Below are 23,966 nucleotides of genomic sequence, written 5' to 3' on the forward strand. Positions count from 1 at the left end.
ACAAAGAAGAAAAAAAATCAAATCATGTCCATTTATTAACAACATTTCAAAATTCATACCAGATTCATCATCATGTCCATTTCATGAGGGAATTGTCAATGAGTGGTCTCAACGTCAGGGTTCTTGTGATGTGTGTGTGTGTGTGTGTCACTGGGAGTGTGTGAGGTTGGTGAGGGCACGCAGTTGCAGGGGCATGGCCACGTTGGTGTCTCCGTGCCACTGGGGTGTGGTGACCGGTTGAGGCGGGGTCAGGACGCTCTGAGCCACACCGGGAGCCTTCAGCAGCGACCACAACTCCTCACCTCGAGTTACTATGGCAACGAGGTCCTCTTCATCCGAGCACCAGGCAACTGGCCCCCCTCTGGTTACCGTTCTGAGCTTGGAGAGGAACAGAGACACCCTGAAATAGGAAGAAAAAAAAAAAAACATTTAAATGACATTACATCTGTCTGTATGGATAAAAAATATATATATTTAAAAAATGCACATGTATGGTTGTCACCTGGGTATGAGGTCATGCGATCGTGACGCCAGCTTAGCCAGCGCGCTCATCAGGGAGGTGACGACTCTTGGGACGGGGCAATCTGCTCCGGGTGGGGGGGCAGATGAAGTGATCTCAAACAGCACCGCCTCCAACGTCTCAAAACAGGAAGTGATGAGCATCACGGAGCAGCGGGAGTCACACGACCCTGAGAGGTACTCTCCCAGCACCCACACCTGAAAGAAGCAAGATCCACGTGATCTCTGTGTTCTTCTACCATATTCCGATCTGCTGGGAAGGAGCTTGAGGTTTGAACAAGACCACAAAGCGCATAAGTATGATCCCTAAGTCAGCAGGGCCACCCTGTCTCATGCAGACACACATAGACACCAGTATCATTACCACGTGCGTGTAGATTTCCTCTTTGCTGTAGACATTGGCTGTGGTCCCAGCGAACTCCAGCAGCTCGTGAGACTGGTCCACTACCAGGGACGGGTGGAGCTTGCACAACAACAGCAGGTGCCTGCTAAACACCCTGAGAGAGAGAGAGAGAGAGATCAGCTAAAGAAATGAGTTAACACTTTAGCTGTACTGAGTAAACTTTAGTGTACCTGTGTATCTCTTTATTGTATTTCGGGATGTTGAGGAGGAGGCTGCTTCTCTCCAGCATCACTTGAACCAAGTGAGCTAAAAGCTTCTGATCAGCTATCTACGCACACAGAAGATGTTTTTTAAGAGCGCAAACTAAGCATCCATCCTAAGGATTTGAGTGAGCGGTAGCTGCAGTTGTTAATGTATTGAATGTGTAATCTGTTCACCGCAATGACTGTGTTGAAAAAAATGTGCAACAGCACGGGGACGGTCTGGGCACACTGAACGACCCTCGGCCAATCAGCGGTCTCAGTGAGCATCTCATGCAGCGTGCTCAGTCGGTCAATTGTGTCACCTGTGGGCCGAGAAAGAACAGACCAACATTGACAGCAGCTTTCCCACATCGAGATTTAAAATATACAAGCTAAATCACATAGCGGCTACATTGGATTCATGCAATCTATTATTATTATACATATATTATATTCTACATGCATTTTCTCCATGTTTCAAAAAAACGCTGTCCATTAAAAGGATAGTTAACATGGTTAAGGTAACAACATCTGCACCTGAACAGATGATTAATTAACATGAATTACCTGAGCCTGCCTCCCCTCGAAGCAGGAAGAGGAAAAGCCCTCGGAAAGATTGACTTCGAAATGCATCGAGTGAGAGGAGGCCACGCCCACCCGGCTCAGAGATGGGCAAACAAGTGGACCTGCCGCGTGCAGCGCGCACACACAGGGCAAAGAACGGTGGTTAAAAAAAGAGAACATAGTCAAACCAGGCTGTTGGGCAGATTAGAGTATTTGGACAGTTCTGCTCTGATGTGCTGCTGCACCTGACTTGCAACACCAGCGTGGCCGAGAGACAGGGCAGGTCCAGCAGAGTGTGGAGAAGCTCCACCGCCGTCCCAGCTGTCACCAGAGAAGGAAGCAGATCCACAAAGTCATCCACCACCGCCGGGCTGTTCCACGCCAAGAACTACAGGAACAGACGTACGCTTGTGAATCCCTCACGTGGTGGAACATGACGGAAGGTATGTGTGGAGTATGCAACGGTCAAACAGATCTCCTTCTCTCTGTGCGGATGCGTTTTCGCAGCTTTTTACCTTCAGCAGGTTTGGGAAGGAGCGGGAGTACTGTGGGACTCGGAGCTGCAGGCTCTCCAGGTTCAGCCGAATGAAGCGTAGGAACTCGTGCGCCAGGAACTGGTGGTCAAACAGCTCGGCGGGGAATCGCCCAAAAACTAGATTCCACACACTCTCGCAATCCACAGCGGCCATTTCTCCTGGAAAGGTTCAAGTCCAATTCAGATAGTCGTCAGTGAGTCGAGCTACTGAAATGTCAATGTGAAAGAACTTGTCTTCTGCGCGGGTCCCTATTGGTGTGATTCTACGTGCACACACACCGTGGTTGAGGTAGAACTGAGCTATGGGCAGCAGGACTCTGGCAAACGACAGGTCGGAGCTGAGCCGACCAAAGAGCGCCTTGATGCACGGAAACGCTCGGAAGACCAGCGCGGCGTCCTCCCCACACACACTGTCGAGGATACACACCGCCTCCACCAGACACTAACAGAGGAAACAGGACAGACGCAGCAAAGATATTTTTCTGCGCCCATCATACTTCAAGAAGCCTCATCTTTTTAGACAATATTTCACACGATGGCTTTCTGCTCACGTATAAATTAGATTAATTTGAGTTGAGCCGTTACGTGTGTAGTTATGCACTGAATTTCCGAAAGCACAAAAGAGGACAGAAGAGAGACACTACAGACTTGTACACCACTGACTGATATTATTGCTTATGTACCGGAAGGGAGATGAATACGCAAAACTATTTACGCACAGACTCACCGCTTTCTGCAGGTCTGTATCCGTCTTTTTGTGTGCCTCTGAGACATAAAGAAGAATAATCACACCTGTTCACACTGAATAAGGTATATTGTGTAAAGTGCAATGTAAAAAGAATACAAAACCCGGATTTAGAACTACTCAAACTACTTTTCTCCCCCGCACACACAACACAGTTTGGCGGCTGCACGCTCACTGCGATCGCTCTGTTCGATGAGGCGTTGGCAGTACTGGAAAGCCTTCTCTCGAAGACGCTCCTTTGGAGGCAGCAGTCGGCTGGAGGAGGACGTCGCTGAAACCATGGAAACCACCGATCCGTCCACCTCCGACCGGTCATCTGCAAGGCGGGAGATTAGGAGCGAGAGGTCGCGACTCAAAACCTTCTGAGAGAAGCGGCGATGTATCATGAGCACATTCTGCATGACGTATTATCAAACTGCTTGTTGTCGAATGTGAACGTAGAAGAGGAGTTAGGATGATTCCAAAGTCTAGGAGTAAAAATGAAGATTGCAACGATGCCTTGATTTTACAGAACTAAATGATTCAGTCAAGAGGCAACAGGGATATAGTGACAACTTTTGTAATATAACCAGAAACCTTGTTTGTTGTTCAAAAACTTCACCAGGCTCCTTTACACTTAAAGCTTCCTGTTGAGGTTTAGATCACAGATAATTAGAAAAGGTTTCAAGGCAGCTGGGTTAAAGTAGTACAAGTTAGACATCTATTTGGATACGCTGTGGTTTGATTAAAATATGCTTGAAGATTAAAGACCAAGAAAACATCGGTGTTGAGAGACAACAATCCAACTGATTCATGAAGGCAAATATATGTTCAGTGTAGGAATGCGAACGAGCATCTGAATGTGGCCACTGGAGGAGAAGTTTATTAGTCATTCATTAACGAGATCCAAGATCAGAAACTCACCAGGAGATTAAAGGAAGGATAGAAGGCGCACTGGTAGTTAAGTCACAGATCCAGTTTGTTAGTTTGTCGGGAGTTGACCCCTCGAGGTTAAAAGCGGTCAGCTGATTTGCAGCTTCTTGGAAGAACGCGCATGCAGGGAAAGTCCACGAACCTGGCATGTCTTACCATTAGAAAAGGAGTGGGAGAGGGAGAGGGAGAGGCTGAGCTGCAGCCTGTTTGCTGGAGACGATGGAAACACAGAGTCGAGTGATACAAATGGTGCTTTTAGACCGATGTTCCCTGTAGGTTCTCTGTAGCTATGACACAAGGCAATGAGCCTGTAGCAGCAGGAGAAGAGAAGGTTGCGTTTTTTATTGGTGGGGAGGTCATACCAGTGTCAGCTGTTGTGTTGCCATTGGAAACAGAGCGGTAGGTGATGAGCCAATGGCGAAGCATGGAGAAGGAGTAGACGTTCATCCACTGGTCCTCAGTGAAGCTCTGTCCCACACACAGCACAGTGAAGAAATCCCCTGAGACCGTCCCGTCCAGCTCTGCTATCGGTACCGGCTAATAGAAAACACCAAAACAAAGACAATAGAAAGCACAAAGAAATGTCTATAAATTCTCCACTGTTTACATATGCTTCAAGAGTTGAAAGCATAGCATATGAATGTGGATTTATTACCTGACGGGACCGGGTCCCTGTGAAGAACCCTCCTGAGGGAGCACCGCCACCCTGCGTGATGCTGGCATAACGCAACCAATCCACAAGCTTTTTACTCATAAGGGTCACGTGATCTGCAAGTCGAGTGAAGGACAAATGATGCTAATTTACGTGCATGTGGAATTTGATTGATCACCAATGTGATTTTATCTGAACTTTGGCCCCACTCGGTCTGTTACCTTCAGTGAGGCAGTCTGGGCTGTGTGTGAGAACGGTGTTGAGGATCGGCAGGGTGTGTGTGAGCGACGCGGCGGGCCCGTCTGACTGTCGGCTTTCCAAACTGCGGAGGAGCTGAGCGCAGAGTGATGACAGATCAGCCCTGGATCCGGCCTGTTGGGGTTTAAGTTTGCAGGACAGTGTTTAGGTCATCTGAAAAATAAAACAAGCTGCTTTATGTGTTAATGTATCACTGTGTACTGAACCCAGAAACACTAACAGAGTCTTTGTTTCACTGCATCCAAAGGATTTTTTCCTAAGATGATGTTCCACACATACCATGTGTGAAGCCTCTTGGGATCATATATGTTCCTCAAAATAAACCTGGTTTAAGCCCAAAAAGGAAAAAAAGACATGCATTACTGCCCACCTGTGAGAGCACCAGGGCAGCAGCATGATTGTTCAGCTGAATGAAGTTCTCCTGGGTGTAGTTTCCTTCCTGGCCGGAGAGGGGCAGTGTTTCTCTGAGCACAGCGGAGCTCAGCACCTGAAACTGCTCCGCTGGAGACGCGAGGAGGGATTGAAGGCTCCCCTGGAGCTCCGGGGGCAACCTGTGGCCGTTGGCATGGCAACAGAGGACACGCGCAAAGGTTATGCGGCGGATTGGGGAGGGGAGGGGAGGAGAGCGCACGGCGGGTACCGGAGGGAGCTCTTACGTCCTGGTGTACTTGGTGGCGGAGAGTATGATGTGCAGCCTCTGCAGGGAGTCGACAGCCTCGTGGCCGAGCTCCTTCCCCTGGAGCAGCTTGACTAGTCTGCTGTGAAACCTCTGCAGCTCCGGCTCCTGGATCTCTCTGCAGATGACACACAGAAAGCACCTGGCTTGGTCCTGCGAGAAGGATCGCTGAAATATTTCACCACCTAATTATTGACACATTAATCGTCTCCACCTTTAAACATTAATCAAAGCCTTTCGTCGTTTAATTATACAAAGTAACACACAAACCCCATTTTGTAGCCTTTAACTGTGACACGGAGGCAGCATTTCTAGACAGTAAATGAACGTTACCTTAAATTAAAAAAGAAAAACGCTTATGAAATAATTGTCATTCGTTCTACTGGCGGCTAACAGCTGGTAAAGTGACGCAAAATGAACGAAAACGTTACAGGTTGAAGTTATACAACGCTTTGTTTGTTATTTATAACAACTCAAAGTGGTGTTTTGACAGGCTATCTAGGGTTAGCTTAGTAGAGGCAATGCTAACTCAAAGTTACTAACGTTAGAGGAGCTGAAGGTGGCGGAGGAAGTTATCCCTTTATTCGTTTTTCTTACCTTGCCTGGTTAATTAAACTTTCCGAACCGTGAGAGTACATTGTGAGAGAAACCCTGCATCCCTCTGCTAGCTCTGTGCTACGAAGGTAAACAGTGCGCCCGCTAATGATGTCCTGACTGAGTCACATGACCGCCACTTTAGTTCCGCTTTCACTGAGGAAGTAATGAAGGTCCAACTGGTAACTCAACCATGCCTAATATATGATACGACATAAACCACAGCGTATGATTTATTTGGGGTAACAGACGGGTTACTTTCACTTTATTTAAGTAAAGTTTCTTCACATTTTTCTCACAAAAAAAGTTTAATTGTGTTCAGTGATACACGTGCATTTTTACTGTTGTACGAATTAAGTTCATCCTGAGGAACAAAGAAACAAAAGCCGTTGTTTCGCAGCAGGTGGCTTTAGTTTGTACGGGAGGAATAATAATTTAAAGGTGTTCTCCCTCAACTCGATTTTTAAGTTAGAAAAATATATATTTACATGCATTTAGGCAATTCCAATTGATCCGTATATACTCCCGAAATTCTACATTTCCTAATATAGCACATACCCACTGTAATCGCCTTACACAATCCACGTACTTCAATTAAAGGAATTCTCCACTTCAGGAAATAATCCAATTTTTATGTATTTTTCTTACTAAATAATACTAATGCTAATCCTATTAAAAAAAACCTTCAGAAGTCCGATACTGACAATGTCCTTTAAGTAAAGGTAAGTGACATGCCTAAATATCTCGATTACATTGAATTTAAAGTACATATAATCATATAAAAAATGCCCCACAGCCTAATATTATAGGCTATTTTTTGGTTATTATTATCTTCACAGAAGCATTGATGTAAGCATATAATACATATACAAATCTATAAGAGCCACATATTTTAAAAGATCAACATGTTTTGGTCCGATGGAGTAGACTGAAGTATAATTGTTGGCTTCTTTAGTATAATGAATAGACTAATTCCAGGTTGAAAAGAGCTGACGTTGATCCCAAGGATCTGAATGATTGAACGATGATTGTTTGCTATAAACCTCATCTTCATCCATCAGACCCAGACGCGACCAGCGTGCGACCTGATGACAGTCACGGGTTTACAGAAGCTGAGGTTGAGCTTGTTGGGGGAAAATTGTTGAGCCTGCATAGGGTGAAGCTCTCAAGAATGTGACCTTTTATGTGAGCCTGTGACCTGAGGCAGTCCAGGGTGAGATAAGACACAGATGGAACCATACGTGCCCTGACTGACCTTTTAGATGTTGTTGATTGACCGGGTCCCTTAAGGCAGTGGTCCCCAACCACCGGGCCGCGGACCGGTACCGGGCCGCACCACAGAAAGCTTATATATATATTTTTTCTGAAAAATGTTTTATTTTGAAAATTGACCGGATTTTATTCCTAATTATGTGCGCTCGTCCCTCTGACATATTTTCTTGTCCTTTTACTGTGCACCGGCAGTTTCGCCGACCAGCGAACACAGAGCTCGCGACTACTACACCCCCCCTCCCCCGTCGGACCTTCTCGATCGGTCCGCAAAGCATTGTCTGACATGAAACCGGTCCGTGAGGTAAAACAGTTTGGGGACCACTGCCTTAAGGGAGGGTCACGGGGTCACCTCTACTTCGTCTGGTACTTTTCCAAACACTCCTCTTTGAGGGGTGGGCTCTCCTGTGCTGAGGCAGCACAAACCTCCCTGAAGTGTATATAAGCTCCTGTTCTCCTCTTCAACTTGGTCAGATCTTCTTTTCCAGTCGAGGGGTCGCAAGTGCTGATGCTGGTCTTCAGACCCTGGTCCGATACCGATGTGGCCGAAGCAATGAGCCACGTCTACAGTCCAAAGGACAATCTTGCTAAGTGGGAGACGGATCTTCAGCAATTTGTCAGAGAATACCATCCTAGCATGTCAGAGCTGCGCCGTCTGATGTGCAGACCTCTGACACATGACTATTGCTTAAGTGCAGAGTGTGTTGATTGACTGGGTCCCTTAAGGGAGGGTCACGGGGTCACCCCTACTTCGTCTGGTACTTTTCCAAACACTCCTCTTTGAGGGGTGGGCTCTCCTGTGCTGAGGCAGCACAAACCTCCCTGAAGTGTATGTAAGCTCCTGTTCTCCTCTTCAACTTGGTCAGATCTTCCTGCTCCTTTTGGGGGAAGGAACCTTCTGCCCCTTTTCAGCTGAATTGTAGTCATTTGACTTCTGTCTGTGCTTACGGCTTGTGCGGATGATTTCTGTATTCTTATCATTTTTCTATATTCTAGTTAGTAATAAATACTTAATCACAAAGCAAGTTTGGGATACTTTTGATTTCTCACCAGGGCTAAATCCACAAATTTCCACCACAGAGCCCTCACCTCTCTGCAGTAGACTTGTTATTTCCATTCAAGTTCACAGCCCGCCCCTTTTTTTCTCTCAGTCTCACTCTCTCTGCCACACAGTTAGTCGGTGCCAGAGTTCGCCACATGTGCTCCTCTCTTATTTTAACAGTCCTCTCACTTTTGAATAAATGGAGGATACCGGAGCCTCTGGGATTAATGGTTAACCAACCCCACAAAAAAACTACAAAACAGCAAAAACGACCTCACGTGGGCCAAGTTTAACTTCCCTTCATCTCTTCGGACAAATCTCCGTGGCGTCTGAGGTAGGCAAAACGTCTATACACTAAATATATATGTATGTATAAAATACAGCTCACTTTGTGTTGACGGGTTCAGAAATGAGGAAATATACTTTACAAAGTGGCCGACCAGGCTTATAAATGTGCACTGGTTTGACTGAAAAAAAAAACCGAGAAGCTGAGAAGTGAAATTCGCTTCACTGCAGCGGTGACAGCTTTGTGTGTGTGTGTGTGTGTGTGCGCGTGTGTGCGTGCGTGCGTGGTGATACAATAGCTAAAGTTCTGTCTTCATCAGGCTATTATCTGCCGTCATCTAAATATTTGGGATTCCGACAGCGGATGCAGAAGATAATAGTATCCAGTGAGGAACATGCAGAAGAATAAAATCTTTGTGTAGTGCATTGACTCCGATGTGACGGCATTCTGCTTTCTCCTGGGCTTCTTATTAATACCATATCCATTTCAGCTTGTGAACAATGTTTATTAACTTTTCAAATATCACATTATTGCGGCCAAGGCTGTCTTTAAAGAAACATAAAAACAATTATTAAATTATTAAACTACTATTAAACTATAAGCTGACTTTCCAAAAAAGGATAATTACAGCTGTAAAAGTTTGCCTTCAGAAGAGCTTTATGGACAAAACCCACATATCAAATTCTCATATGCGCCGGCTATGTCGCCGGACAATGGAGCCTTTATGACGGAGAGTACACCTGAACCAATCATATCTTCCTATCAGCTCGCTGGCCGGCCAGCCAATCCCAGTGTGGTGCACAACCGGTAAACCAGTAAACCATGCAACATTTGGGTTCACTGAGCTAGCAGCGCTCAAACCTCCATCCCTCTCCACCTGGGGAACATGATCATGCGTGTGCTGCAGGCGTTTGTAACATCCACAGTGGGAGGACAAGCATTCTTTATGGTCAGTACATTTGGTACACTAATTGAAGTGGTGTTGAATTACACCAGGACCGTGACTCACTTACTAGTGGGTCAGTGGGACATTTACTCCCTTCAGTTTGCGTGTCGCGTGTGAGAAAATACATGCGGTCGGAGGAGAGTGCTCATTCTCTGGAACAACGACGGTCACTTTCTCGGAAAAGTACTTGACGGCTTTGTAATTCAAATAAAACGGGGAAAAGGACTGATTTACGTGTCATAGCGACTCTTCACTGATCATTTGAGAGCAATAGTAATCCTCATATTAACTGATTCATCAAAACACCCTTTGTTTACAGGTGTATATCCACTTACTCAAGTCAGTGCAAGTTGATTTCCACAAAACCATTAGCGAAATAAATGCTCATTCATCATCAACAGAAAAATAGAAAACCTTTAAATTAACTTTGAATTAAAACATGGAACCAACGACACTGATATGAACTTCTTTGAAGGCCTCGTAAATTATCGTAGCTGCAATAGCATACAAGATAAATATATAATAAGAAAGGAAAAGCAATTCAATACGATTGAAGAGAATTGTTCTGCATGTAACAACTAACACGTGTTGTTACATGCAGATACTTTATAATGCAAGAACCCTGCAAGATGTCTTTTTTGAAAAAAGGGATATAAGGGATATAAACTACATAAGAAACACATAATTTGTAAAAGCTTTTCATACAATTATAGCAGGACGTGTATTCGATCCGTCAACTGGCTTGTCTTTTCTTTTTCAGCAGCCATTGATTCTCATTCATTTAATGTTTAAATGCTCAGATAAATCTAATTCCAGAGTGTCGTGCCACCTGATATGCGCTAAAATGAGCACTTTTATGTATTTCATTACATTTTCAGAACATTTAGCTACAAGTTGTTTTTATTCAATATACAGCCAAAATCGCAAATCACAAATTGGCCTCAGAGGGCTTTAAAATCTGTAAACACAACATCTTCTGTCCCGGCACACAGATCCATCAGGATAGAAAGAACAAAGACATTACAAAACAAAGCAATATATGACACAAATGATTCCTATAATGAAGGCAATTGGCATAAACAATGACAGAAAAAATGATGAGCACTAATATCATCTGAAGTTGATTTGGTAGAAAGAAACTAATAATAAAAGATGTTTTGCCGTCAGTTATATAAAAATAATAATATGATTGAGAGAGAGAAGAAGTCCCCTCTTTAACGGCAGATCGGGGGGCCGGACCAGGCAAGTATGAGCCGACCTGCATTATCAGAAAGGAAAATCTTCACCTACTCTGAAACGTGTTGAGTCTCTCGCCCCCCGCCCCCGCAGACCCCCTTTTTTGACCGTAATTACAAACTCTCAGACACTTTACGGGAAACAGACTCTTGGCAAATGTCAAATCATTAAGGAAAATGTAATTTACACTTTTACAGTTTCTGCTGTGCACTGCGGTGCTTCAGAGCACATTGAAGAATCCAATGTCCGTCTGCAGCGATGATGCGTTTACAAAAACAGGGTCAGTCAAGTGTTTAGTTTTTCTGAATAGTGTTGGTGGGCTTCTCCATGTCCTTTATTGACCAAATGATGGTCTACAGCACCAAGCACTTCACATCGGGCATGATTATCCACTTTCATTGCAGGGAAACGGTTATTCACAGGGCCAGTGTTGTGAGTTGTAACCCGCTTGTTGTGGCGTGTGAGAGAGAGAGAAACGCAGCAACGCGAAGGTGCTAAACAGTTCAAACACTGAAGAAATGATGGAAACAACCACGTGGCTCTGAGTCACATCACAGTTGTGTTTGTGTGTCTACCTCTGCAGTTGCTGAAAAAAAAGGACAAAGCAAGGTTTAAAATGAGGACACTCGCACGCAGACACACACACACACACACACACACACACACACACATACTGTACACATACACTGGTTTAAAAAAAACGATAAACTCCCTTGACCACAATACTATAAAGATTAGTGGGCGACTGAGAGGACTAAAGCAGTATAGAGGAAGAGAGCTACTACGCACATCTGGTCTGAAAAGGAGGAAGCAAGGATTCGATTTCTCGGTAATGGTCTCCAAAATAAGAGAAGAGAGAAGAGGAAACACGCGTGTGGTTACCGAAGGAGTCAGTGTGTGTCTGCCTGCGCTGTTCACTTCTGCAATGAGTGCACGAGTGTGTGTTGGTGTGAGCGCTTGTGGTTTCATCATCCGGCGGGACTGTGGCAGCACATGCAGACTACTGCAGAGAGAAATAATAGATTCACGCCTTGATAGGGTGGGATATTTCTGCCCGCTGCACACTGCATTTGAAAAGCGGCTGATCACTGATGCTGTTCATTGACCATCCGAGGGTCTGAATATTTTAACTTGTCAAGAGAAAGAGAAAGTTGGAGAAATTACACAGAAAATCCGGCGTGTTGAAACTTGTAAGCTGACGGTTCGAATTCATCCTTTCCCAGCAGCATCAGTGTGCATGTCTAAGCACGAGCTTTCACATGCAGGACACACATCAGTGTTTATGTGATTAATGGCATCGGAAGGCTTTTGTTTGCCTAACTGTAGGCTGCAAGTCACAAAGGTGGATTGTTGTATAACACCCACTGGGTCTGACGGGATGCAAATCCCAGAGATGCGTGAACAGAATTTGTGTGTTTGTCTGTGAAACGATAAGAGAGGGCACATCCAGTGGGTCGTAATGCGTCTCTGGAAATGTTTTTTTTGATAAGGAGAGGTGGATGGAAAGACGTCAGTAGATTAAAGTTGATGTTGTTGGTCTGGGTCTGCTGTGCTACTGTGTATACTTTATCAAGTCTGACATGCTCCCTTTGCGGATCGTTATCAGTGATTGTGTTCTGAGGGGCATCTCAGTCCAGCCTGATCTCCAAAACCTGTTCGTAAAAATGCATACAAAAATCTTGTAAGATACAAATTCGTAGTGATACATACTAAATAAATACGGACTGGCAACTGATGACGTCACCCTATTCAAAGTGAACCCCGTAAACACACTTCGTGAAGTCTAACGATGTAAAATAAACGTGTTCTGATTGCATTTTTAACGAGAAATCAACGTTAAATTGTAAGAATAGAATACTAACCCTGACCCCCTCAAAAAATCCAACATGGCGGAGAGACGTTCACTCAAGGGGCGTGGTTAACCACCGCCAGTTACGAATTTCTATGTCAAATATTTCGTATACATTTTTACGAACAGGTTTTGGAGATCACGTTGTTGTTGTTGTTGTTGTTGTGATCACAAGTTGTCATGAATCAATCAGTCATGAAAAATGCTAATGCTAGTTGATATTAGCTTGTCTGTGTATGACCAATATTGCAGTACAGAAATGACAAACTATGTCTCTTTTTAATAAAGGGTGGCATTGGGTTCATTTTTTTTGTGTGATCATTCTGCTACCAAGGCGCTGCCCCAAACTACCTTGGCACGTCAACGTTGTGCGTCATGCGGCAGTTCCCTAAACCGGCATTCTCCTGAAATAACAAAAAGAAGAATGGTTTATGTCTATGAGGAAATTACTCTCACTTTTTTTTCATTAACCCAGAAAAAATACTTAACATGAGTTCATGATCTCACTAGTTTAAGTCTTTGTGTCACTCTCCAGTTTAAGTCTTTAAGTCACTCTCTAGTTCAAGTCTGGCAAACATGACAAAAGTCTGGTCCCATTTAGGGCGGGGCTACCTCGTGATTGACCTGGTGATTGGGGCCTGAATATTAAACCCTGGCTTGTACTTGGTTACACCCTCCTGTGTCCCTTCTGGTTGTGAAAGGCGATCACATAGACGAACAAAAAACCAAGATGACACCGGCCAAAAGCTGCACCCCACAAACCGGTGGGTGACGTCAGGTTGAGTACGCTGTGGGCTGCTCCTTAATCTTCAATATTACTTACAACAGAGCGTTCACTTTGTCTCCTCTTCCCTTTGGTGGTGTTGGCAGTCCAACTTTAGATTATACATCATAAATCAGTTACACTTCATCCTGAGGGAGACACACTGGAAATCTGTGTTTGGCCACAATCCTTTCAACCGTTGTCTTCCAGCGTAAACCTTGCATAGGTTAATATATAATCGACCTCCAATTCATACTTTTTATTATTAACTTTTAGTATTGCACTAATTAAAACAGCACATTTCAAACCCATTGTCTCTAGTTGTGTGATAACCTAAGCCTTCCCCCAAAGCAGTAAGACAGAAACTATATAAGAAATAGATTAAGGGCCCACAAGTAGACTAAGACATGTCAGCTTGTAGGTCCCCAGAACCGAAAATAAATCACGTTTCTGTTCCTACTTTCTATTCATTTACCTATTTGACCATTTTCGAACGTCTGAAAAGAACACAAATGAGTCTGACAACAACCACAGGAGGCAATTTCTCCACCTGCGGTTGTCGTCAATATTAACACATTTAATGAAGTTTTTCCACTTTTCAGGGGAAAGGGATGGAAAACGGGACACGTGACGATGTGGAGGCGCTGTGGGAGAAGTTGGAGTGCAAACGTTACGAACTGTGTCGCTCCATCTCTCCATCGAAGCTGACCCCCTACCTCCGCCAGTGCAAAGTCCTGGATGAGCAGGATGAGGATGAGATCCTCAACTCCATGCTGCTGGTCTCCAAAACAAACCGCACAAGTAGGTGGGAGAGATGTGGGTGCATGTGGTTGCACCTGCCCTCATCGTGGCATTTCCATCATTCGTGTCTCACCATTGTGTACTGTAATATAATATTATGTATCCTTGTGACCTGCGCGCACTGAAGGTTAGACACGTATGTCTTTCAAGCATGTCCATTTATCTCGCAGGCCGTCTTCTCGACATCCTGCACACTAAAGGAGAGCGCGGGTATGTGGCATTTTTGGAAAGTCTGGAATTTTACTACCCCGAGCTGTACAAGCTTGTCACAGGGAAGGCTCCCACGCGGCGCTTCTCCTCCATCGTAGGTGAGACGCACCTGTGGGTGCAGCCACACACACACACACGCACACTTGGATTGCTGTTTTTAAATTTGCCTGCATGATGCAGGGCTGTTTTTGTAGCTCTGCTGAGGGCGGAACACACACATCAATAAGAGACAGACCTTGTACTGCGGGTTTACAGAAGGATTTGACATTTGTCCAAAACCGTTTAGTGATGTCCTGCTTTGCATGTATGCTGGGTAGTTGATGCTTTATATATTACACTCTGTGACGTATATCCTTTCCCCTCTTCTCCTCTCTATCTACCGTCTATTTCCTGATTGCAGTTGAAGAGGGTCACGAGGGTGTGACCCAGTTCCTGATGAACGAAGTGATGAAGCTGCAGCAGCAGTCCAAAGTCAAGACCCTGCAGACGGCCGAGCTAAGCAGGAAGAACTGCACCCTGGAGGACGAGCAGAAGAAGCTGAAGTTGGCCAATCAGGAGCTTCAGGCCTTCCAACAGAGTAAAAATACAAATTAACATGCTCCAGTCATGTCATGCCTCTCTTAAAGTCTTGAATGGCGAGCATTCAATCCAAGAACCTACCACAGTTTATACTGAAACACCTACGCGACCACAATGTCCTGTCTAGCATTTTTCACATTTAATAAATGCTTTAAATAACTGGGCCGGGGGTTGACATGTGGGTTCAACAGCCTTTTGCTGCAGGCTGAGATGAGAAAGAGGCAGTTGGCATGACATTGTTACTGCAAAATTCCTCGTAGTATCCAATAACACGAAACAAATCCATCCTTGCTGAAGCAAATGTCTGTTATGTTAAACGACGGCACTGTTACCACCTAACAGCCCTGGACACCACACTCGTGTTTTAAATAGACGACTACGCTCGGTTCTCCAGGGTACAATAAGCTGAAAGAAGAGAGGAACTCCTACAGTGACGAGCTGCTGCGGGTAAAGGATGAGAACTACAAACTGGCCATGAGGTATGCCACGCTGAGTGAGGAGAAGAACATGGCGGTGATGAGGAGCAGAGACCTGCAGCTGGAGGTACTGATGGACACCTGCATGAAAACATTGTCTTTACATGATGCCTTTGCAAAATGATGATTAATGCTAAAACTGAAAGAGTGGCTGGGTCATGCAGTAGTCACTCTGCTCACGGCCTTTATCCATATCTCACTATTGATTCATGCTCATCTCGTGCACCTTATAGGTTGATCAGCTGAAACACAGGCTGAACAAGTTAGAGGAGGAGTGCAAGATGGAGAGGAGGCAGAGTCTCAAACTGAAGAACGACATCGAGAACCGGCCAAAGAGAGAGCAGATCCATGAGCTGGAAAGAGAGAATGAAATGCTCAAGATCAAGCTGCAGGACCTACAGGCCATCATACAGGTATGGCCTGCCATGCCCACGCACACACACACACTATTGATAAGCAATAGAAATGGTGATCCAGTGTGGAAGGCACCCTGCAGAGCACCTCACATGAGAGGTCTCTTTAGCTCCACGATGTCGGATGCATATTAGCAGGCAGCCAGTTACACACAGTGTTTCTTTATCCACAGCCTGGTCCACTACCTGCATCAGACAAGGCCATCCTTGACATTTTAGAACATGACAGGCAGGAAGCACTGGAAGACAGACAGGATCTGGTCAATCGCCTCTACAACCTCCACGAAGAAGTCCGACAGGCGGAGGAGCTGCGAGATAAGGTAACAAATAGATAAGCAGTGGTGGAGTAAGTTCAGCCAAATAATTAAGAAAACATAATGATAAACTCTGTAAACACATTGCAATGTTAGACATACGATCTGTCCAGCTACTTTGACATGTGCAAATGTGCGTGTGTTAAAAGGTCTTTGATTAGAAGCCCGTTGTCGCAGATACCTGCTGGCAGTTTCACTAAAGACCAACTTCCCGTTTTATTTCTTTCTACTATCTTAAAATAACAGCAGCTATTCAAAATTTCAAGATAAAATCAAACACGGGACAGAACAAAACAAATTTAAATACACTTCTAGATGTTTTTTCTTTTGGTTTTCCCTGTCTCAATAACAATATTTATCCCTTATTACCCATCAGATTGGGTAACAGATTGGAGAGTTTGTCCGTATGGGAACCAGAGGACCAAAAAATGCAGTTCTTGAAACTGTTGTCAGGGCGACCGGCTACAACAGCAAAATATTAACATTATTTACGTAATCACTAGGGACATTTCACTGCAGAAAAATAAAGTTTGGACTTGCTTACCCCCAGGGGAAAGCAAATTGCAAGAGATCTCCGTTGCTTGTTCTACTCTGTATTTGAGTGTAAGATGGTTTCTGAAGGTGTTGGCAGAGTCGGAAGCAGGTAACAAACACACCCTGGGAACTCAACCGTCGTCTCAGGTGCCTTTGTGTCTCTATTCCTGTATCTGCCTTTGTCTAATAAACTGTGTGTGTGTGTGTGTGTGTGTGTGTGCAGTACTTGGAGGAGAAGGAGGATCTGGAGCTCAAGTCCTCCACGCTGCAAAAAGACTGTGAGATGTATCGTAACCGCATGGACACCATCACATCCCAGCTGGAGGAGGTGGAGAAGGAGAGGGACCAGGTGAACACACATAAGGACACAGAGTGAGCCGGACTGTTGAGTTGTTGTTGTTGTTGTTGTGTTGTAACTCTACCCCCCCCGCGGCTGCAGGCGTTCCGTGGCAGAGACGAGGCCCAGCACCAAGTCTCCCAGAGTCTCATCGACAAAGACAAATATCGCAAGCAGATCAGAGAGCTGGAAGAGAAGAGCGATGAACTCCACATCGAGATTGTTCGCAAAGAAGCCAAGCTGGTCACCTTGGAGTCTCGACTGCGACGGATCTCTAAGGACATCCTTTTGGACTCGGTTAGACACATTAGAAAAATAAATGCTGCCAGGGCATCTCCAATGTCTAATTTTGGAAAAGAAATTGCCAACAAACCTTGTCTCTGTTTTTGCAGACTTTGCCAAGGGACCTGCCTGAGAGAAGGTGCTCTCAAGTGGTGGACGATAAACCCCTCCAGGACCAACTGGAATGGTCCAGCGACGAGTCGCCGGGGGAGAAGTTCCCTTCTGATGAGCCGCGCCTCAGACGCAGACCGAACCTCAAAGCCGTGGTGAGCTGCTGCTCACGCCTGAACACCTGATCGATCACCTGTTTGAACAGCCAATACTCGTAGATTACACTACAGCTCCAATATTGTTCTTTTGACTCAACGTCACATTTTTACCGATAATTTATATTATATTCTTCAGGAATAGATTTAATTTGAATACAAAATAAAAATCAGAACTGGTGCTGTACATGGAGGGAAAGAAACTGGAAGCAAAATGTGAACTTAACTACAGCAGGAAATGCATTCTGGAGCCGATGTGCAGTTGAAAGCACACGAGAAGCCTTGACTGAGTGGTTTGTAACAGTAGCTTACGTGTTTTTTGTGTTGTAGTTCAAAGGCTCAAAGTCTCCGGTCTGTGGAGTCAAAGAGGTCCCCTCAGAGCCCGCTCAGTCTGCTGGTAACGCCCCATCATAAAGTTCATTCAGATGTCATCTTCCGCCGCCACGGCGGCATTTATTTTGTGCAACTTTGTCCACATTTGTCTCCGACCCCGACAGTCAACAGCGGAGATTTTCTGGAAATCCAGAAGCGGAACTCGCACGTCAACAGCAACTCCCTCCCTCCCTCCCCCAGCATAATGACGTCCCCCACATATTCCCCCTTCTCGACTCACCCCCTCTCCTCCTCACAACATCACTTAAGTATGGCGGACCAGTCCAACAGGCAGAACATGGTGAGATTTTAACATTGCTCTAGTTCAGAGCAAAGAAATGATGCAGTATTGTGTCCGGAAAAGTCAATATCGGATTGATTTTCTCCATAAGAGCCAGATAGAAGTTATATGGTTGAGTATATATTTTGAACTTCTACTTTGTTCACATATCTCCAGCTGCGTTCCCGTTGCAGCATGCTGTCCATAGTGGCTGAGCCGCCGGAGCAAGCGTCGCTCTACCGCCGGGAGAGGGAGAAGGACTCCGACTTCCACCTTCGAAGGTCAGTCGCAGCCCCAAGGCAGATATATACAGTATATATATATATATATATATATATATATATATATATATATATATATATATATATACCTGTCACTTAATCTGTTCTACTGAATTATTAAAGACTAGTTTCATCCATTTTTTATGAATCTGGGTTGGTATGTTTTTCATTTTCATTTTAACGTAAATGTTCTCTTTCAGCGTCTCGGACTTTGATAGCGACAACATGGAGATGGAGTTTGGTAAAGTGTAGTTTTAACCTTCATCACAGACGTGTTCCTAAACTCAATCAGAATTTCCATCCCCTGTCTACAGTTTAAAAAAAAAAATCTCTTGTCTGTCCAATCCTCAGAGGACGAAGTGCATCGCGGTACACCTTCTGTCCACTCATCTTCCTCGTCCCACCACTCAGAAGGGATGGACAGTTACGAGCTGGAGCAGGTCAACAGCATCTTCAGGAAACTCTCTCTGGAACGGTACAGATAGACAGACTCACTTTATTTTTTATCTTCTTGTTTATTTGTATGTACGAATAACAAAGTGAAAACCGGAGACAAGTTGAGCGCGCTCATATGCTCTGTGGGCCTGTGGACAGGCCTTTCCGCCCGTCTCTGTCCTCCTTCTCCAGGAGCAGCGGTTCCCTGAAGCCGGTGCAGGAGCTTTCGTTGCTCGGGGACAACCTCCTGAGGGACATCACTCTGGTTGGCGGGAACGAAAGCGGGATTTTCATATCAGCCGTCCAGCCTTGCTCCATCGCGGAGAAGGCGGGGCTTCGGGAGGGCCACCACCTCCTCCTGGTGTGTAGCTTTCTCACTGGTCCAGGTCCGCACCAGGCTGTATAATGAGTGATAGCTCAATTAGTGTAGAATTAAATCCACTGGCTGCATTAATGAACAGTTTGACAAACGCGCATGAACAAAGCTTTGAGTTTTTAAAGGTTCTATTACCTTGTTTCCTCATCCAATGACTGTTATCTGTAGTGAGGGAATAAGTTGCCAAGTACCCAAACACCGAAAATATGATTGCTTTAATTAGTCTTCTATTGTGATTTTGTGACCAGCTGGAAGGTTGCATACGTGACGAGAACCAAAGCATTTCATTGGATACCAGCACTCAGGAAGAAGCCTACTGGACGCTGCAGCACTGCTCCGGACCGGTCAAGCTGCACTATCGAGCCAACTTTGACTGTAAGTCTTGATTGTGTTGTACCGGTGTGCATGCGTTTGTGTAGTACACGTATGCTCTGCATGTGAACACAAAGGCGTGCACGTGTGCGCTCTAGCTTACCGCCGGCTGCAGAGGGACCTAGCGGAAGGCCCACTGGTTTCTGGCGACTCCTTCTACATACGGGTCAACCTCAACATCTCCGGCCAATTAGACTGCTGCTCTCTGAGCGTGCACTGCGACGAGGTCGTGCACGTGCTGGACACCAGGCACCAGGGCCGCAACGAGTGGCTGTGCGCGCGCGTCAACCCGTACAACGGCTCGGACCTGGCTGAGCGGGGAACCATACCAAGCAACTCAAGGTATACAGGGGTTAGAACCAAAGAACATTCTGACATCGGGGGGGGTGGAGCTTTTTGTCTCGCGTGGGGGCAAATTTAAATGGCGGAAGTAACAGAGTGTCATGCATCTGTTTTCCAAGCGTGATACAAAAGTGCTGAAACAGTTGAGCAAACATGCAAAGTTAAGCGAGAGAGGGTGGGGGGTTCTTTAGGTGTCTACATCTGCTTTCAGAATGTAGACTGATCCTCCCAACGCAGTGGCAACACCCAGCTACACACACACACACACTCACACACACACACACACGCACAAAGACACACACACAGGAGAGTTACACAGCAGAGTGTAAAGAAATGATGGAAACATCCACGTGGCTCTGATGCACCACTGCGTAGTTTGTGGGTTTAACTCTGCAGTTGCTGAAAAAAAGGTAAAAAGCAAGATATAGCGTGGCGACTCTCTCTCTCACACACACACACACACACACACACACACACACACACACACACACACGTCTTCATTTCATACACACTTGAGCCCCACAACCTGTCACCAAGAAGCACAGGAAGCTGCTTTATTGATTGTTTTACATTTTTTCTTATTTGTATCAGAAATGTGAGTTTGTGAATCTTGTGTTTGTGTGTGTGTGTGTGTGTGTGTGTGTGTGTGTGTGTGTGGACTTAGGGCCCAGCAGCTGCTCCTAGTAAAGATACAGAAGTTAGTATCTCGGGGGGGGAAAGAAGAGAATGAGATCAACCGCAGCAGGGTAAGAAACTTGCTGAACTATTTTCTCCCTTTCAGGAAAGTAAAAAAGGAATATAATTATAATCATAACATATGTTTGAGGCACAATCCCTTTCTGTTATACCTCGTATAGAAGTTTTACTCTTTCCAACTAAGTCAGGATTGTGTAACGCTTCAGTAAAACGCGTCTTTGTGTGATAAATCATGTCTGTGTGCTTGCGTAGAACCATTTACAGCCAGAAGAAGTCGGCTCGTCTCCTGATCCTAAATCCAGCCCACGCATGTCTAGAGCCAGCGTCTTCCTCACCCAGATACTACAGGTGATGAAGACTGTTGTACAGCGAGGCTTTAGTCTCCACCTGGATTTATTGTTATCATTAAAGTAACCTCGCAAACTTTATTTTTGAAACGCTGAACGCCTGCACACGTTGTTTCGCTCTGTTGCGGCTTGTAGTTTGTCGGCAGGGTGGACATCAAGTACAAGCGAATGAACAGCAACGAGCGCGTCAGGATCATCAACTCAGTACCCAGACAAGGGTTTGAAGCTTTGAGGCCAGAAGGTGAGTACAAGGGTCAAAACTCCCCATGAGCCACACAAGGTTTAAAGTCAACGTTTCCAGATTAGATAACTGCACAAATTAACTGAAAGACAATGTCAGTTGCGTAAGCCTCAAAAGCAGTACATCGGAATATGGATTGTTTGTGCTGTTTGTCATGTTAATGTTCAAAAACCTGACAGCGGAAATAGAGTGAAAGGTCGGCTGAGTTACAAGAAGTGAAGGTTGAAATATAAGAGTAAGATGAAAGCCGTTGAATTGTAAACGATGTGAAGGTCTTTAAAAAGGGCTGAAACCTCTGTCGCGTTGGTAGCGCTGAAGTGTGTCCACGTGTTGAAATGTACGAACGCAACACGACCCTCTCGTGTGTATCGTCACGCGTGGCTCCAAAACAGACGCCGCTGATCCGGACAACGAGCTGAGCCGGAGCCTGAACCTGATTCCCTACAGCACCGTCACCCTGCAGCGGGCGCAGAGGAGGAGGCCCGTCCTCTTCACCCCGGCTGCTCTAGCCGCCACCATTATCCAGAAGATACTCAACATGGGGGGAGCCATGGACTTCGACATCTGCAAGCCAGGTCCGTGTGACGGGGGCCGGATGGGGGCCGGGGGCGGGGCGCTCAGAGACTGCGTGATGTCTCGTTTAAGGGGCAGAAAACCCCCTCAAGTGAAAACGTTTCTGTTCCTTCGGCATTAAATGATCTATTTGGCCGATGATCATTAACAAACAAAACAGTTTCTGCCCATTTCCTTTTTTAAATGTATTATTTATCTTCTCTCCGCGCTGTTGTATTTGCCTGTGATCCGTTCCATCGTTCAGACACGCTGTCCAAAGAAGAGTTTCATCTGAAACAGAACGTGGAGCCGTTCATTCACTACAAAGAGAAACACACCATATTTGAATGCATCACCCGAGAAAACATAGAGGCTGTCGCTTCCAAGGTAAGCAGCAACTGTTATTATTAGAACGTTGAAGCATTTATCTGCTTTCGTCTCAATGCTTAACTGACTATTTTAGCCGGTTAGCTTAGCATAAAGATTGGGAACAGCAACAAAGAACTAGCTTGTTGCGCTCCAGAGATGTTTTCAATGATGTTGAATTCAATAAATTGTTTAATAAATTGTTTGCTCTGGCTTACCCGAGTTCCCCTGGTCCTTATGCTAAGCTAAGCTAGCCAACTGCTGGCTTTTGCTTCATTTTCACTGAGCAGATAGAAACAATCTAAAGCTGTTGTTTTTTTTTGTGTTGAACTCTTTATTTTCAAACTTTTCGTATATCACCCTTTCCGCATTTCTATGTTTATTGTTGTTGAATCAATAGATTCTTATCGTACACCTTTGATCACCTGTGGAAGGAAAAAAAAAGTGACGATTTAATTGAATCACTTTCATTTGTATGCTGTTCGAAACACCACTTTGTTCCTTTTCTTAATCATCAATGCAGAATGCCTGCTGAAGGAAGGTTTTAGTTGTGTGCACATCTGTGTGTTTCATCATGTAACCATGTGTTGGCGTTTCGCGATAACGATCTCCGTTCATCTTTGAAGCCTTTTCTTTCCACGCGTCACCAGGGCAAACACTGTCTCCTCGAGGCCGAGCTGAGCTGTGTCAAAGACCTTCTGCGGCGAGAAATCTACCCGATCATCGTCCACGTCAAGATCTGCGAGAGGAATGCGAAGAAGCTACGGTACCTCACTTACACTCACACGTTCACCCACAGCTGCAAACCACGAGCCTTTTTCCAAAGGCCGAAGCGTCTATCCTGCACGAGGGTCTTGCTCTCAGATGGAACCAATATTATAAATTTATTGGGGAGTCTTATGTGTACCAGATTATTTGAGGATCTGTATATTGGTTAAACAATTTTAGAAACCAATGAAAAGATGAAGGCAGCCATTTTGGGGCTCGGGTGATCTCGTTCTTGTCCTCGGTCAAAATCCAGGCCGCAGCGTTTTAAATTAACTGTGAAAAATACTTTTCACAGGGACCAATAAAAAGAAAGTTACAATAATCTGAGTGAAAAGGAGTAAAAAGTGAAATTTAAACGGTTTATTGTCAGACTTTCTGAGAATTAAAACAAAGACCACGAGCCGCTGTTGCAAAGTGTCAACATGATCACTTGCAGTGGGCTCCAGACGCCACGCTCACCACCGACGCGCTGCTTCCTTCCTGTTTCCTGTCCACACAGGAAGCTGCCGGTGCGCGTGGAGTCGGAGGAGGAGTTTGTGAAGTTGTGTCGGGCGAAATCAAAGGAGCTGGAGGGAATTCCCTGCCTCTACGCCAGCGTGGAGCCCGAGGCCTGGGCAGGGACGGACGACCTCATCAGGGTGGTCAAAGAGCGGATACAGGAGGAGCAGAAGAAGACGGTGTGGGTGGAGCAGGACCTCCTGTAGACACGCGGATGCACAACGCGCACACACGTGCTGCTGAGCTCCACAAACACTCTGCTGCATATTTATGCTGAATCTCACAGATGCTCTGGTGGACACTCGCACTGCTGAAGGCTTAAGATGACCTGCATTATACATTTTGTAAATGGGTGTGTTTAACTTTTGATATAGGTGAATAAACAGATGGAAAACGA

At 45.3% G+C, this 23,966-nt stretch overlaps 2 protein-coding genes across 4 annotated transcripts; one reads left to right on the plus strand and one right to left on the minus strand.

Moving 5' to 3' along the window:
- Positions 1-17: 17 nt before the first annotated feature.
- Positions 18-6,209, minus strand: ap5z1 (adaptor related protein complex 5 subunit zeta 1). 3 transcript variants are annotated; one of them, XM_040191612.2, is made up of 18 exons: positions 6,044-6,191; positions 5,427-5,564; positions 5,141-5,321; positions 4,734-4,884; positions 4,516-4,628; positions 4,223-4,397; positions 4,017-4,070; positions 3,124-3,264; positions 2,931-2,968; positions 2,483-2,645; positions 2,184-2,362; positions 1,914-2,056; positions 1,672-1,790; positions 1,300-1,427; positions 1,093-1,190; positions 884-1,016; positions 503-717; positions 18-400 (listed from the first exon to the last, which is right to left on the minus strand). In XM_040191612.2, the coding sequence occupies exons 1-18, from the start codon at positions 6,082-6,084 to the stop codon at positions 148-150; spliced, it is 2,463 nt and encodes an 820-aa protein (XP_040047546.2). In that variant the 5' UTR covers positions 6,085-6,191; the 3' UTR covers positions 18-147. The 3 variants fall into 3 exon arrangements, with proteins under 3 accessions (XP_040047546.2, XP_077940818.1, XP_040047547.2); XM_078084692.1 differs by having other exon boundaries at positions 5,427-5,614; positions 6,044-6,172; XM_040191613.2 differs by lacking the exon at positions 4,017-4,070 and having other exon boundaries at positions 6,044-6,209.
- A 1,956-nt stretch (positions 6,210-8,165) lies between these two features.
- card11 (caspase recruitment domain family, member 11) lies at positions 8,166-23,966 on the plus strand. Its single transcript, XM_040191607.2, has 25 exons — positions 8,166-8,685; positions 14,034-14,232; positions 14,403-14,540; positions 14,843-15,019; positions 15,416-15,564; positions 15,731-15,910; positions 16,084-16,230; positions 16,982-17,107; positions 17,198-17,392; positions 17,488-17,643; positions 17,974-18,040; positions 18,141-18,316; positions 18,473-18,576; positions 18,777-18,817; positions 18,928-19,051; positions 19,171-19,372; positions 19,636-19,762; positions 19,858-20,101; positions 20,766-20,847; positions 21,050-21,145; positions 21,280-21,385; positions 21,778-21,960; positions 22,203-22,324; positions 22,954-23,069; positions 23,571-23,966. The coding sequence occupies exons 2-25, from the start codon at positions 14,043-14,045 to the stop codon at positions 23,773-23,775; spliced, it is 3,453 nt and encodes a 1,150-aa protein (XP_040047541.1). The 5' UTR covers positions 8,166-8,685; positions 14,034-14,042; the 3' UTR covers positions 23,776-23,966.

The sequence above is a fragment of the Gasterosteus aculeatus genome, chromosome 11, assembly GCF_964276395.1.
Source record: "Gasterosteus aculeatus chromosome 11, fGasAcu3.hap1.1, whole genome shotgun sequence".
Classification (NCBI taxonomy): Eukaryota; Metazoa; Chordata; class Actinopteri; order Perciformes; family Gasterosteidae; genus Gasterosteus; species Gasterosteus aculeatus.

Bases quoted from the DNA above. Each gene is read 5' to 3' on its own strand.
- ap5z1 (XM_040191612.2), bottom strand. From the start codon at position 6,084: ATGTACTCTCACGGTTCGGAAAGTTTAATTAACCAGGCAAG. The intron at 4,885-5,140 runs GTGGGCAGTAAT...AAACCCCAACAG, and splicing joins CTGCCCTGGTGCTCTCACAG to GCCGGATCCAGGGCTGATCT. The intron at 1,428-1,671 runs GTAATTCATGTT...CTCGGCCCACAG, and splicing joins TCGAGGGGAGGCAGGCTCAG to GTGACACAATTGACCGACTG.
- card11 (XM_040191607.2), top strand. From the start codon at position 14,043: ATGGAAAACGGGACACGTGACGATGTGGAGGCGCTGTGGGAGAAGTTG. The intron at 17,393-17,487 runs GTTAGACACATT...CTGTTTTTGCAG, and splicing joins AGGACATCCTTTTGGACTCG to ACTTTGCCAAGGGACCTGCC. The intron at 20,102-20,765 runs GTATACAGGGGT...GTGTGGACTTAG, and splicing joins ACCATACCAAGCAACTCAAG to GGCCCAGCAGCTGCTCCTAG.